At 33.0% G+C, this 13,183-nt stretch overlaps 1 protein-coding gene across 2 annotated transcripts; it reads right to left on the reverse strand.

The window, feature by feature from the left end:
• Positions 1-5,061: 5,061 nt before the first annotated feature.
• LOC107639778 (uncharacterized) lies at positions 5,062-8,788 on the reverse strand. Of its 2 annotated transcripts, none has more exons than XM_088485459.1 (5): positions 8,667-8,788; positions 6,819-8,173; positions 6,503-6,734; positions 6,124-6,206; positions 5,062-5,371 (listed from the first exon to the last, which is right to left on the reverse strand). In XM_088485459.1, exon 2 carries the CDS (start codon positions 8,126-8,128, stop codon positions 7,052-7,054), a length of 1,077 nt encoding a protein of 358 aa, XP_088341585.1. In that variant the 5' UTR covers positions 8,129-8,173; positions 8,667-8,788; the 3' UTR covers positions 5,062-5,371; positions 6,124-6,206; positions 6,503-6,734; positions 6,819-7,051. The 2 variants fall into 2 exon arrangements, with proteins under 2 accessions (XP_088341585.1, XP_016198866.1); XM_016343380.3 differs by having other exon boundaries at positions 6,819-8,178; positions 8,667-8,758.
• Between the last annotated feature and the right edge of the window lie 4,395 nt (positions 8,789-13,183).

Here is a 13,183-nt window from a genome sequence, read left to right on the forward strand (position 1 = left end):
GAAACTTGCCTCCCAGACCAGTCACTCCTAACTCGTACGGGAACTGCATCCTTCAGGCCACATTTCGTGTGCGCTGGTCACTAATTGGGCCATTTCGTGGCTGACTCATCTGATGTCACCAATTTTCACTAGTGTCAGGGACGAGTTGGCCCATTTCGTGAGTGCCTCATCGATATGCTCTATTTCGTGGTAGGCGAGCTTGAGGTGTAGCTCTGACACGCACAGGGCCATTTCGTAGACACCTCATGTGAAATGATGACTAAAACCATTTCGTAGATGCCTCATGTGAAATGGAGCTGCGTATTTTGAGAACGGTTTCTATGCATGTACATTGTGGGAATAAATCATTTTTTCATGCGCTTTATAGATAAAAAAAAGCCTGAATAATATATTTAATATATTAGTATTATTTGTTATTATAACAAGGTATAATATATAGAAAAGTAAAAAATATATATTTTATGGAAATCAACCTTTAAAAATTTGAAAATGAAAAATGAAAAAAAAAACAGACTTTAAGAATATTCCATGCATCCATTCCCTGGCACATTTGTGATAAAATAGTAGTTCCTTAGTGTAAATTATGCATATTATTTGTAACTTGCATAATATTTATCTTTTTCAAAGTAAGCAGATTAAAAAAAATATTTGTAAAATAATAACAGCAAGAACGAAAATAATAATAAACACATTAATTATAAAAATAATATTTTCTTAAATGTACAAAATAATATATACAATACGTATTTGTTTGGACGCCATTAAATCGATAAAAAAGATCATTTTTCAATAAAAAAATTATTTTTAGTGTGTTTGACAAATTTCTAATAGTAAAAGTAAGAATACTAAAAAAAATAAAAAAAATATATATTTTTTGAAAAACTACAATTTATATTTTTTTTAAAAGATTTTTTCTTAAAAAAAGATGTTTTTCCGTAATAAATGAATAAAAAAGTACTTTTATCTTATTTTATCCAAACATAATTAATAGATAAAAAAATCTTTTTACATGAGATATCCAAATATAAAATCACTTTTATTTTTGTAAAAGATTTTTTAAAAAATATAATTTATAAACAGATCTTTTTTAAGAATGGCACCCAAATTCTACCTATATAATTGTTGAGTAATAAAAAATGACAATAGACCTAGTTGAAATATATAATTACCAAATTAAACATTCATAAAAAATATATATTAAAATATTAATTATATGTAAAATTAAATTAAATAATACATATATTTATATATAATAATTTAATAATTAATTTTTAATATGTATATAATATTTTTGATAAAAATTATATAAAAATATTTTATATTCTATGAATAATGCTTTCAAAAAGTTCTTACCAATTAATGTATTTTAAACTAATAATTTTTTAAAAAAAAATACTTTATTCTCACCTAAAATTCTTTGGACAGAGCCACAAAAAATTAGATAAGACCTAATTTACCACTCTTTCCACATTATCATTAGAATAAGAGAGCAAGAGAGCTAGGGGATCAAATATTTAAGAGCAATGCTAGGGAACCAAATACCTTTAGGTGATATATATGGATGTTTCTTCTGCTAAGTATTGAAATGTTTCTTTTTCATACTAAATGAATGTTCTTTTATGTATTTTTCAAATTTTTTTGTATTACAAATGTGAATGTCTCTATTTTTTTAAGAATTTCATAATTTTTTTTTAAATTTTATAAATATTTAATTATTTTTACTAAAATATAACTGACTTTTTGTTAAGTATTAGGATATTTTTTTTTATATTAAATGAATGTTTTTTTTTATATTTGTATAGTTGTTTAATGACTCTTTTTGACTAATCTGAAACCAATAATGCTTTCAGCAATCAGAACAACATACAATATCATCACCATCATCAAATCAATAATAACAGCTCGTGAAATAGTATCTCAAGCTTCAAAGAGGACAATTATTATTGTTACTTTGTTAGAGATTGTTGTGGTAAGTGGTAACCAAGAAAATTGAATTAGACGAAGAAAGCAGAGCCATGCATATAAAGCACTAGGCAATTTCCCATAGAATAGAATGAGAAACCAAAATACACTCCCTTTCTTTCTCTCTTTTTTCTTTGGCGTTGACTCGCACGGTCTTGGATCTCATCGAAGAACCCTAATCCAATCCGAAGGAAGAAACATCTTCGTTGTTGTTGCGTCGCGTATCGATCGATCCAAAATAAACTAGCTTTGGCAGCTCCCGAACCAAAATCCCACCTTAGTCTCAGGCCATGCGATGCTGGTCATCGTTCTCCGCCATCGCCCTCTCCCGAGAGGACTCCTTTTCTTTCGCCGCCGATAATTTCTCCGCTTCTTGCTTAGCTTCCTTCTGACGGAGAGAGAGGATTTGTGTGTGTAATTGTTGGAGGTGGGTAAATTAATGTGAGAGAAAAGAGAAATGTTTTTATAGATTTTAATTAAGTTTTTAAATTTTTTAAATTTTGAATTTAAAAAATTAAAAATTAAAAATTAATTAATTATTAATATAAATTAATGTAGTTTTGTTTAGTTTTTGGCTGATAACTTTTTGGTTCTGTATACTTTTCCAATATTTAATCAGTAGAGTTATTAAATTACAAAAAAATTAAGGTGCTTCCTATTCCGTCACATATTCCTACACCATTGTGTTCATAATCCTACCCCGTTGACCAAGCTACGAAAGTTCTTTCTCTCTGAACTTTAAACAACAAACATATATATACTATTAGTTAAGGTGGATACTACCATGAAGATTTTACTATTGTCTTTATATGAAGATACTTCTTTTTTACTATTAGATGATGAAATGTATGGTTTGATTTTGATGTGTTGCAAAAGTTTTAATTTTTTTAAAGTGTGACTAAACAAACAAAGTACACTTTTAACACAAGAATCTTCATAAAAAGATGTTTTTAGCATCTTCATTTGAGTAGTTGCCATTAGTTAATACTTGTGCTCTTCTATAGTCCAATAAACTTGTTGCTAGTAGCCATAGGTAAAGGTTTGTGTTTGATCATGTTAGTTTTGTTCTCTTGTTGTGGCTGACAGGCTGACAAGGATATAATATAATGTCCATTGGCACTGCCATGTCTACCATGATAATATTACCAACATGTATTTACATAATAGAAAAACAAAATATCCATATATATATGTATGAACAAAAAAGAAGTAAAGAAATAAAAAGAGAATGAAAATATTGAGAATCTCGAACCTGTAATACTGATTATTAGTCCAATAAGGCGGTGGTGATGGTGGTGTTTGACGTGTTGTTTCATTGATGATGGGAATGGAAAGAGGGTTGTGTTCCATCACGATAGTCACGTCCTCATCAGATGCAGCATTCAGAGGTGTGTTTGTAGTAGAACCGTTTTCAAAGGCGCTGATGTCGTTCATCAGGTTCTGGAGGCGTTCTTGCAGTTGCACGGGTCTTTCCGGGGAGACGAGCAGCCACCGCCTTCCGGCGGTTGCGTATAGCATCCGGAAAACAATTAGCAATAATTGACTCAAAGACTTTGTTCTCCTTCCGAGTCCAGACCCGAGGTTGAGGCGGCTGAGACTAAGGTGGTTGATAACCACATATGTCTGCAAAATAATTCTGCTGTGTCATCTTCCTTATATCCGATTAGGAACGAGGTGGTTGATAACCAGATATACCAGAGAAATAATGTTGTTCTGTCATCTTCATAGCTTCTGCCTCCCGCCCGCGGTTTTCCATAGCTTCCGACAAACATTCATCAATAACCGTCTCGAATTGTTTGTTGCCGTCCAAAGAATGAGGTGGTTGATTATCCAGGGTAAGCAGATATACGATATCGTTCATATCCATATCTTCAGTCATTCCTGCATTATTTACTTCTTGCGTTCATTCTTTTTTTTCTTAGTTTTTTGTTTGATTTTCTATTCTTGAATATCTATTTATATAAATTTTACTTTGGAACATAGATTATTCAAGTTGAGATTATATTTTATTTAGTTGAGACTAAATTTTGGATAAAATCCAAAAAGATTTTATTTTCAAAATTTTATTTGTGGATCTTTTATTTCTTGGTACTAGTAAAAAAAAAGTAAAGACTCACGTATATTTTTTTTTATGTAAAATTAATAATTAAAATTATTAAATAATTTAATATGTTTAATTAAATTATAATAAAATATTTTTTAGTAATTTATTGTTAATAATTCAAACAATGAATTTAAAGTAATTGTTCAATTTGCTATCAGTAAATACTTTTGTAATAATATAAAATACTATTATATTAAAAATTGGAAGTATGATTTTTCTCATATAAACGAATATATATATAATTTAAATTACTAAACAAATTCATAGTCCTTTGATGTCTTCAAAATATGCATTTAAAAGTTGGAACAATAATAAATTAATAATTAATATATAAATTTTTTAGCTAACTTTAAATAAGAATATATAGTTGATTAAGGAAAAAACAATGAAACAATGCTAACAAGATGGGTAAGCAATAACCATAAAGATATAAGTGGCTGATTCTAAGATTTGAATATGGAAAGTCGAGCAAACCTTTAACTATTTTTAAGAAAGAAAATTAGAATATGTTATGTGAATGCTGCGTGAAAGATTAGAAGTTCTTTGACTTCATTAGAATCCCATAATTTTCTTTGAAGTTTTCTCATTTCAGCAATCTTTGTATATACCATTTGAGGTGCACCAAATCTAATAATTCTAATATGTGTAGAGTTTAGATCAAATCAGACCTATATCGAATATCAATCTTATATTGAGAGAGAGAGAGAGAGAGAATATTTGAATTGATTCGGTAACTCAAATATTTGTTTATACTATATGGTATTGCAGCGTATATGTTTCAGGGTATATGTTTCACCAGAACTAACAAATCCTTATGAAATAAAAAATCATTGAGAAAAAATTGAATTAATTCAGTGCATCTCAAATATTTGTTTATACTATATGATATTGCAACGTATATGTTTCACCAGAACTAACAAATCCTTATGAAATAAAAAATCATTGATCCTATGAAAATGTTATGAACCTAATGGAAGGAAGAGCACAAGAGCAATAAATCGGAATGTTTGAAGTGTATTAGAAGTATGAATGATAATCTCATCTTCTACCAAAGCTACTGTTAGTGTTCTATATACATACATAAGTACATGTATATGAAACTTCTAGATCAAGTTAACTAAATTATATGAAACTTCTAGATCAAGTTAACTAAATAACTGATAAAGTTAACAAACTAGCTCTTAAAACCTTCACTCTTTCTGAGGCGCCACCATATACATCAGATAAAACTTCTTACACCTTAGGTGCCGGCTTACAATATTCAGGATAGATCCATGGCTTGAACGCCTCATCATCCGCACAATGCTGAGTGTAACCAACATAATAATTAAAACCAATTATGATAATTATAGAGGCTCAATGTAAGTTTTGGGAAAGCTAAATTTTCTTGATTCAGTTTCTATGATTCAATAATCTAGTGGTGATGGCACTTGTTTGAACAAGTAAAAACTCAACAAAGATCAACATATGAATGTCAAAATGTATTAATAGATTATAGAAAGGGCAAGGGCTAGAGAAAACTTGGTGATTTAAAGGGTGTTTTCAGCAATACTTAACTTCTTAGAGTTATCATAATTTATCAGCTCTATCATACATGCAAGACTATAAAGAAATATAGTTCTGAAGTATTAGAAATAGGATCATGTGGACAAAGAAATAAAAACAGATATTTATTAATAATAACATGAATATTTTACATAATTAGTAGAAATAGATTGGAAAAGAAAAATTGATTGCAAAGTAATTTATAAACTGTTCCAAATTAGTCAAGAAATTCTTGAAAATTTTGTTCCATACCATTAATTGTAAAACATGTGAGCCTTTATAGAACATGATTGTTCATTGTCTCCAACTTTCCTTAATGTTAAATGTGTTTAAGTGATGAATAGCATGTAGCAAAACTTCTATCTTGTTCCCAGAGAATCTACTTATTTCGCGCTATGGTTATACATGTTATTAGGTGGATAAGCAGACAGATCAACATTATTAGTTGAGCAGGGCACGAAGAGCTAGAAAATTAAATTGTGCAGGATGCTGTAATATCAAATTATACATACCGTCAACCAAAAAACAAATCCACGTAAGAGGGTCAGACGTTTAGGATAATCACCACGAACTGATTTTAGTTTTTTGTTCAGATCTGCAAGATAAGCATATAAGTATGACTCATTGTTGCTAGTCTTCTGAAACAACATCTAATGAAGCTAGACAAAAGTATATTTCCATTTCATGTATTTAAGGACCATTCTGGTAAGATAAGTACTCTCTGTCACTTTTAAGTGATTCCATGTTCTATTAGAATAATTGATTGTAGTGAATGAATCAGTTCTAATTCAAATTGAAGTATACAGCTTTGAGCTACATTTGGCGACTATTCAAGGACAAAAATACAAAGATACTCGCATATCGAAAGGAGGTACTAAAAATTCAACTTACCAACATGATGATTAAGAAGAGATTTCCCAAGATAATTTCTCTTACAGGTCCTAGGGCCGCTGCGATGCTCTTTATGGTATTCGACTAGCTTTTTATGTTTCATATATTTAAAAAGCCTCTTATACTCTTCCTCACAGTAAGGCTTCTCCAGCTCTTGCATGAGTTTTTCTCTGTACTTTGTGTATTTCATTGCATTGGCTTTGTCATCATGCCAATAATGTTCCAAATTCAACTGCAAAGCAACACATAAAGGCATAATATCAAATGCAAAGTAAAGGGTAAGGGTAAATTCATATATAAAATTATAGATACATACACTTGGAACCGTTCGCCTTCTTTTGCAGAGTGAATCATCATCATCCTCTTCAATCTCCTCCTTTACCTTTATTTCTATGCCAGATGGAGGGTGAATGTGATCACCCTTTGCTATGTGATCATTCTTTTGTGGTGTCTCACCTTTGAGTGTACCCTTGTCATTACCATCATTCTTCTTTGCCTCTGAAGCCCCGCCATTGCAGCTACCATTAGAGTCCTTAATTGCATCGTTTCTCAATTCTTTTGGTTTCCTACCCGGCGCTTACCGCTATATTTACCATCATTGTTTTGTGCCTTAGAAACGTCCACAACATTGGCATTGCCATTGCCATTGGTATCCTTGACAGCATGTTTTCCCAAACCATTTGGTTTCCTACCCCTGCGCTTACCAACATAATTTTGTGCTTTTTGAGACACAGCATGAAAATCCTTAACCACGACTAGTCCTGAATCTTTTGGTTTCCTACCCCTACCCCTGCCCTTGCACTCACCCACATGATTTTGTGCCTTTGGGGATACATCATGAGTATCCTTAACCATTTGTCCTAAATATTTTGGTTTCCTACCCCTGCGCTTCTGGCTGTAGTCACCAACATTATTTTGTGCCTTCGGAGACACAACATGAGAATCCTCAATTATTTGTCTCAAATTTTTTGGTTTCCTACCCCTGCGCTTCCCACTATATTCACCAACATTATTTTGTGCCTTTGCAGACACAACATGAGAATCCTCAATTATTTGTCTCAAATTTTTTGGTTTCCTACCCCTGCGCTTCCCACTATAGTTACCAATATTATTTTGTGCCTCATAAGCCACAGTAAGAGCCACATCAGGGTATTCTATATAAATATTTTGCTCAGGGATCTCAATTGCATAGCATGTTCCACGAGCCTTCACATGATCCAAAAATAATTTGTATTGGGGATCCTCAGCCACATCTCCAATCAGGGGTTCCTCAGCCACATTAACCAATAAGCTATCACCATCATCCTCCTCGTCTTCCTCAGGAACGTAAACATAATCCAACCAATACTTGTAATCTTCTGAAATAAAAGTGTCATCTTCCTCTGGTACAGGACTCTTCACACTAATGTATACATCTTCGCAGAGTGGCTCCAGTCCTTTTTTTCTATTACCACTCCTTGAACTAGATGGTTCCACCATGTGTCTTGCAAGGGTGTTGTAAGAATCAATTGAACTTTCTTCATTAGCAGTTGCAAGGTCCTTATTCTTCTCCAATGTCCTTCTCCTCTTCTTGCAATCCATTTGTACTTCTCTAAACAAAAAATTCACACCTTCTTTCTCCTTCATTCTTTGTCTTGACTTCACAGTTTTCAAACACTACCAAAAACCCATCTTCCCTAACCAAAAAAAAAAAACACCTTTAGCCATCATATCAATTAAAAACAGGAGAGAAAATCAATCAAGTCTTTTCTCACACAAAAGAAAGTGAAAACGATCACAAAATAGAGACCAGTATGACTGAAATTTTAACAAACAGGTTATGGGGGTAAGATGAAGTTTTCTAGCAAATTATTTTTCCCCCTTTCAAATCTCTATAACATTGTGTCATGGTTACAGGATACTACTTACTTTAGCTCAAGGAAAAATTAGTCATTACATTACTTTTTATATAAAACAGTTCAGATTAATTTATGATTATTATATGATATAAGGATGAAGATGAGAAACTTGAAAACAGAAAACAATGAAATATAAGGGAAAAGGTGTTAGCAGCAACCATGTTAGTACAAAGAAACAAAAAGAAGCACTTTAAAAAGTAGGTACTTGTGGCTAATCTGAACCCTAATTTTCAACAGAGAGTTGCAGATTGAAGAAACTCGGTTACCTTTTTACGTGTCTCTTTTTTTTTTTTTTTTTTGAAGAATATTGAAAGATGAAGTACAGATTACAGAAGAACTGAATAAGAGTGACAAGTGAAAGCGAAAAGCCGAAAACCACACTCGTAGTGTGGTAGTGAATAGGAGGTTTGACCGTTGACTAGGTAGTAGGTACAAAATATTCTCTCTATTGAAAGAAAAGAAAAGAAAGGAGAAAAACTGTTTTTCTTTCTAGTTTCTACTCTTTTATTTGTTTGCTTGGCTTTTTTTGAAAAAATAGAAAGTATAGCAACCAATTTTTGTTTCTCAATATTTGTCAACTTTTTTTAGGATTTATAATTTAATGTTTAGAGTCAATGGGTTTATAATTTACAGTTTAAAATTTAAAATAAATAAAATTATCTTAAAAAAATTAACTGATATTAAAAACATTGATTCTCTAATATTACTTTTATAAAAAGATAAAAATCTCTCTTTTTCTTGTTTTTCTATATATAATGATTATTAAATTATTATATTAATTAATAAATTTGATGTAAATTTTATATAATGTTAGTGTAACAAATATATTTAAAACTATTTTACTACTCTTTTTATATTAATAATAGAATATTCAATTTTTTTAGATGATTTCTTATTTCAACATTTTTAAAATAAATATGTGTTTAGCTAAAATAACAAATAAACAGAAAGAGTATATGCAATTAAATATGTTCTAAGGAATTTCATTAAAAAAAAAATAAAACATAATATTTCTATAAAATTTGCTAAAATTAATGTATTTTGTTATTAAATTTTTTTAAATTTATAAAAAATTTATCTTTTATAAACGAATATATGCAATTAAATAATTATAACTAAATTAATCATATTACTAAAAAATATTAGAACATTATCATTAATGTTAAGAAAATGAGCAATTACTTTAAAGTTTAATGTTTTTGCTTTTTATTTAAATAAATAAATAATTCATTATTTGCAAAAATACACAAAATATGAGAAAAGTTATTTTGAATATACAACTGTGACCATTTTGCAATACCTTAAGAGTAATTTCAATGAGATATTTTTTTTATTGAACTGATTTAAAATTGAAATTTGTATTGGATATAATCTTTGAAATGATACTGATATCAATAACGAGATACTTAATCATTTTGAAGAAAAACTAGTAAAATATTATCATTTATATATCTATTAAACTCATTAAATGAATATTGTAACCTTATTATGTAATGTTGTTAAATTAAAATAAAATCAAGCATTAGAGTGACGAATTTTACGTGAGTGGTGTGAGGAAAAGAAAACGAGGGCTCTGCTAGGGTTTCTTTCTAGCGCAACGAACAAGCAAATTAGTGCAAGTAATCAAGGGTCTTCTCCCCTTTCTCTCCGCATGGACATGCGGCAGTAGCGAGTAAGAAGTCCATCCAAAAAGAAGAATTAGTTCGGCAAGATACAAAGAAGACTAAACCCAATAGTGATGAACCGATTGTCGAAGCTGAGGCGGATGAAGTGGCTATTATGACTAATGAAAACGCAAATCCTAATCTAGTGCATCAGATGGATGAAGCTATGCATAATTAGGGGAAGCTAGTTAACCCAATGGCTGAAGTTAGGAAAAACTCAATAGTTCCTTATAACAAGCAGGAAAAAGTCTTCTCTTATAAGGAGTCTCTTATGAAAAATGTTGTATGTATGGTTTTATCTTCGGATGAAATTATTCAATTGGTGACTGATGAGTATGAAGTTGATAATAGGGATGGCAAAATTTCCTGAGACGCAGGGATCCCTGCGGGACTGCCCCGAATGGGAATCCGATTGTAGGAAATTTTCTCCGCGGGGATGGGGATGGGGGACAAAATTCCTCCGAAGCAGGCGCGGGGATTCCCGCCCTGTCCCCGCTATTCCCCAAAATTTATGAATTCCTTGAATTATCCTTAATAGTTTATTTCTCATATATGTTTTTTAGTCATTTCTCACACACACATATATATAAAAACCCAAAACTCCTAATCTTTATTTGCATAACCCCTCTTCAATTCAGAGATCCCTAAGGCTGTCCATACTCCATCCAACCTCTCTGCAGCCACCCCCTCGTCACCCTTCTCACCGCATCGTCACACCTCACCGTGCCATCACCCTTACTGCGTCGTAATTTCTATTTGCGGTGTTCCTTTTCGTAACTCTGCCGTCGTGTCCATTCTTCTCTCTGTTGCCGCGTCTCCCACCTCGTCCACTACTTTTTCCTTTGGCTCGTCGTTGCGTTCCCCCATTGCGTTATTTCGAAAGAAGTCACCATCGTGTCATTTAGAATTTTTGTATAAAATCTTTCAGTTTTTGTATAAGATAGATACTTGTAGCTCTATTCATATGGAAATTAATAATTAGTTAGAACTATTATGTAGATGGGGAATGGGGTCCCCGCGAAGAATGGGGTCCCGTGGAGAATGGGGATGGGGAGCAATATTCCCCATGGTGGGGAATGGGGGCGGGGATGGGGAGCAAATCTGAGGGCGGGAATGGGGAGCAGGGAGGCATCCCCCGCCCCCGCCCTGCCCTATTGACATCCCTAGTTGATAATGCTCTGTTTCGAGATAATGTTAAACTAGCCCCCCTTCAATGCAAAGCCGGTAATAGATATTTCTTTGGAGGAATATGACATGTATAAAATATAAAAATACTCTTTAATTGTCAAGATTCTGGGGAAGAATATTGATTTTTGGGTAATGGAATCATGGGTTAAAAGGGTTTGGGCCCAGAATAGAGATGTAAGGGTTTTGGATTTATCTGGAGATTTCTTCCTAATTCGATATGCAGATAAAGGTGATTACCGACATGCTTTGTTTGAAGGGCCATGGCAAGTAGCTGATCACTACCTATTAGTGCAATGGTGGAGACCATTCTTATGCCCCTCTGATTAAGTTGTGTAGAAACTCGTAGTCTGGGTCAAGATTTCAAATCTTCCAGTAGAGTTGTATATAGAGCAGTTCCTATGGAGAGTAAGGGGAAGTTGGTACTATACTCAAAGTTGACCATACCACCTCTACACGCATTTGTGTGGAAATTGACTTACGACAGCAGCTGGTACCAACAATTCAGGTTCTGGGAAGAGATTTTAGAATTGCATATAAGGGCTTACACTTAATTTGTTTTGGCTGTGGCAAGTATGGCCACCGGATGGATCAGTGCACAGAGGTACAAAAATATGTAGGAAAACAGTCGGTAGCCCAGACTTCGACAGGACATACATCGAGGTATGTGTTACAAATGGAAGGAGCAAATTCAGAGGGATTGGTATGCCAACTTTGAATTCAAATTTGCAAACAGATCTTTCGGAGTTAATTCCTTCCAATCGATGTTAGAATGTAGATGTGGAGATGGGGGAGGATCTTGCGATCTTCGGGACATAGATATTAGCCAAAAAGGCTCAAAAGCGTAAAGGTAATCCTAAAACTCTAGGTGGTCCTGGATTCAACAAATACCTGTCCAATACACAAGGCTCCGAATTTGAATATTGGGCCAAGAAAACCCTACTGATGATGGACCAATTAATAAACCCAAGACAGAAATTCCGAATCTAGTAAAAAAAATCTGACCCATTGAAGGCTAAAAAAGCTAACCCAGCTAGACACCAACCTACGGTTAACTCTTTAAGGATGATGACCGGTAAAGAACCCTCAAAGAAAAGTGTAGGGGGTCCAACAAAGGAGATGCTAGAGGAAGAAAACATGTGAAAGTTTCGATGGATAAAGGAAAAGAGGTGATCAGTACACCAACTCCAAAGTCTCCAAAGAGAAAGTCGGATGATTATTGGTTGTCTCTAGAGCTAATTAAACAGGTAAGTCAAATTCCTGGTGCTGACAGCCTCGAGATTGGGGGAGATTCTTTTGTGCAAGTTCACTACCCTAATCAAGACAACACGATAGCAGCTAATGCCTTTCGTAATAAGGCTTTGGATAATCTACCCTATTTGGATCTGCCAGATCCTGGTAATGTGATTCCTGGAGGTCCGACTCCTGGTGAAGGGATGGAGGGTGTGGTGGTAGTTCATTCTGCCAATAATGTTTCTTCTATTTAGTAAGTTTCTGTTGTTGATGCCTTCTTTCTATGTTATTGATTTATGAATGTTATTACATGAAACTATACGGGTGTTGGTAGTAAAGGTTTTTCTATGTTAGTAAGGTATTTATCTCGTTGTTACCATGCTAATCTTATCTGCTTGCTTGAAACTCACATTAATGGAAAGAAAGCTGATAATATTGCACGTAAGTTTGGTTTTTCAGATTGGTTTCTTGTAAAAGGGGTCAGTTTTGCAGGTGGAATTTGGTGCTTATGGAATTCCTCTTATTGGAATATTGATGTGATAGAATCCCACAAGCAGTATGTTCATCTTAAGTTGGTGTATGGTTAGGAATCTTTTTGGTTTCTTACTCTGGTATACGGCTCCCCCCTCCCTCCATCTCAACCCTAGAAGTGAACTATGGTCAATATTACAGAACTTGGCTAGGCAAATTTCAGAAAAATG

The sequence above is a fragment of the Arachis ipaensis genome, chromosome B4 (assembly GCF_059453495.1).
Source record: "Arachis ipaensis isolate K30076 ecotype BB chromosome B4, ASM5945349v1, whole genome shotgun sequence".
NCBI lineage: Eukaryota > Viridiplantae > Streptophyta > Magnoliopsida > Fabales > Fabaceae > Arachis > Arachis ipaensis.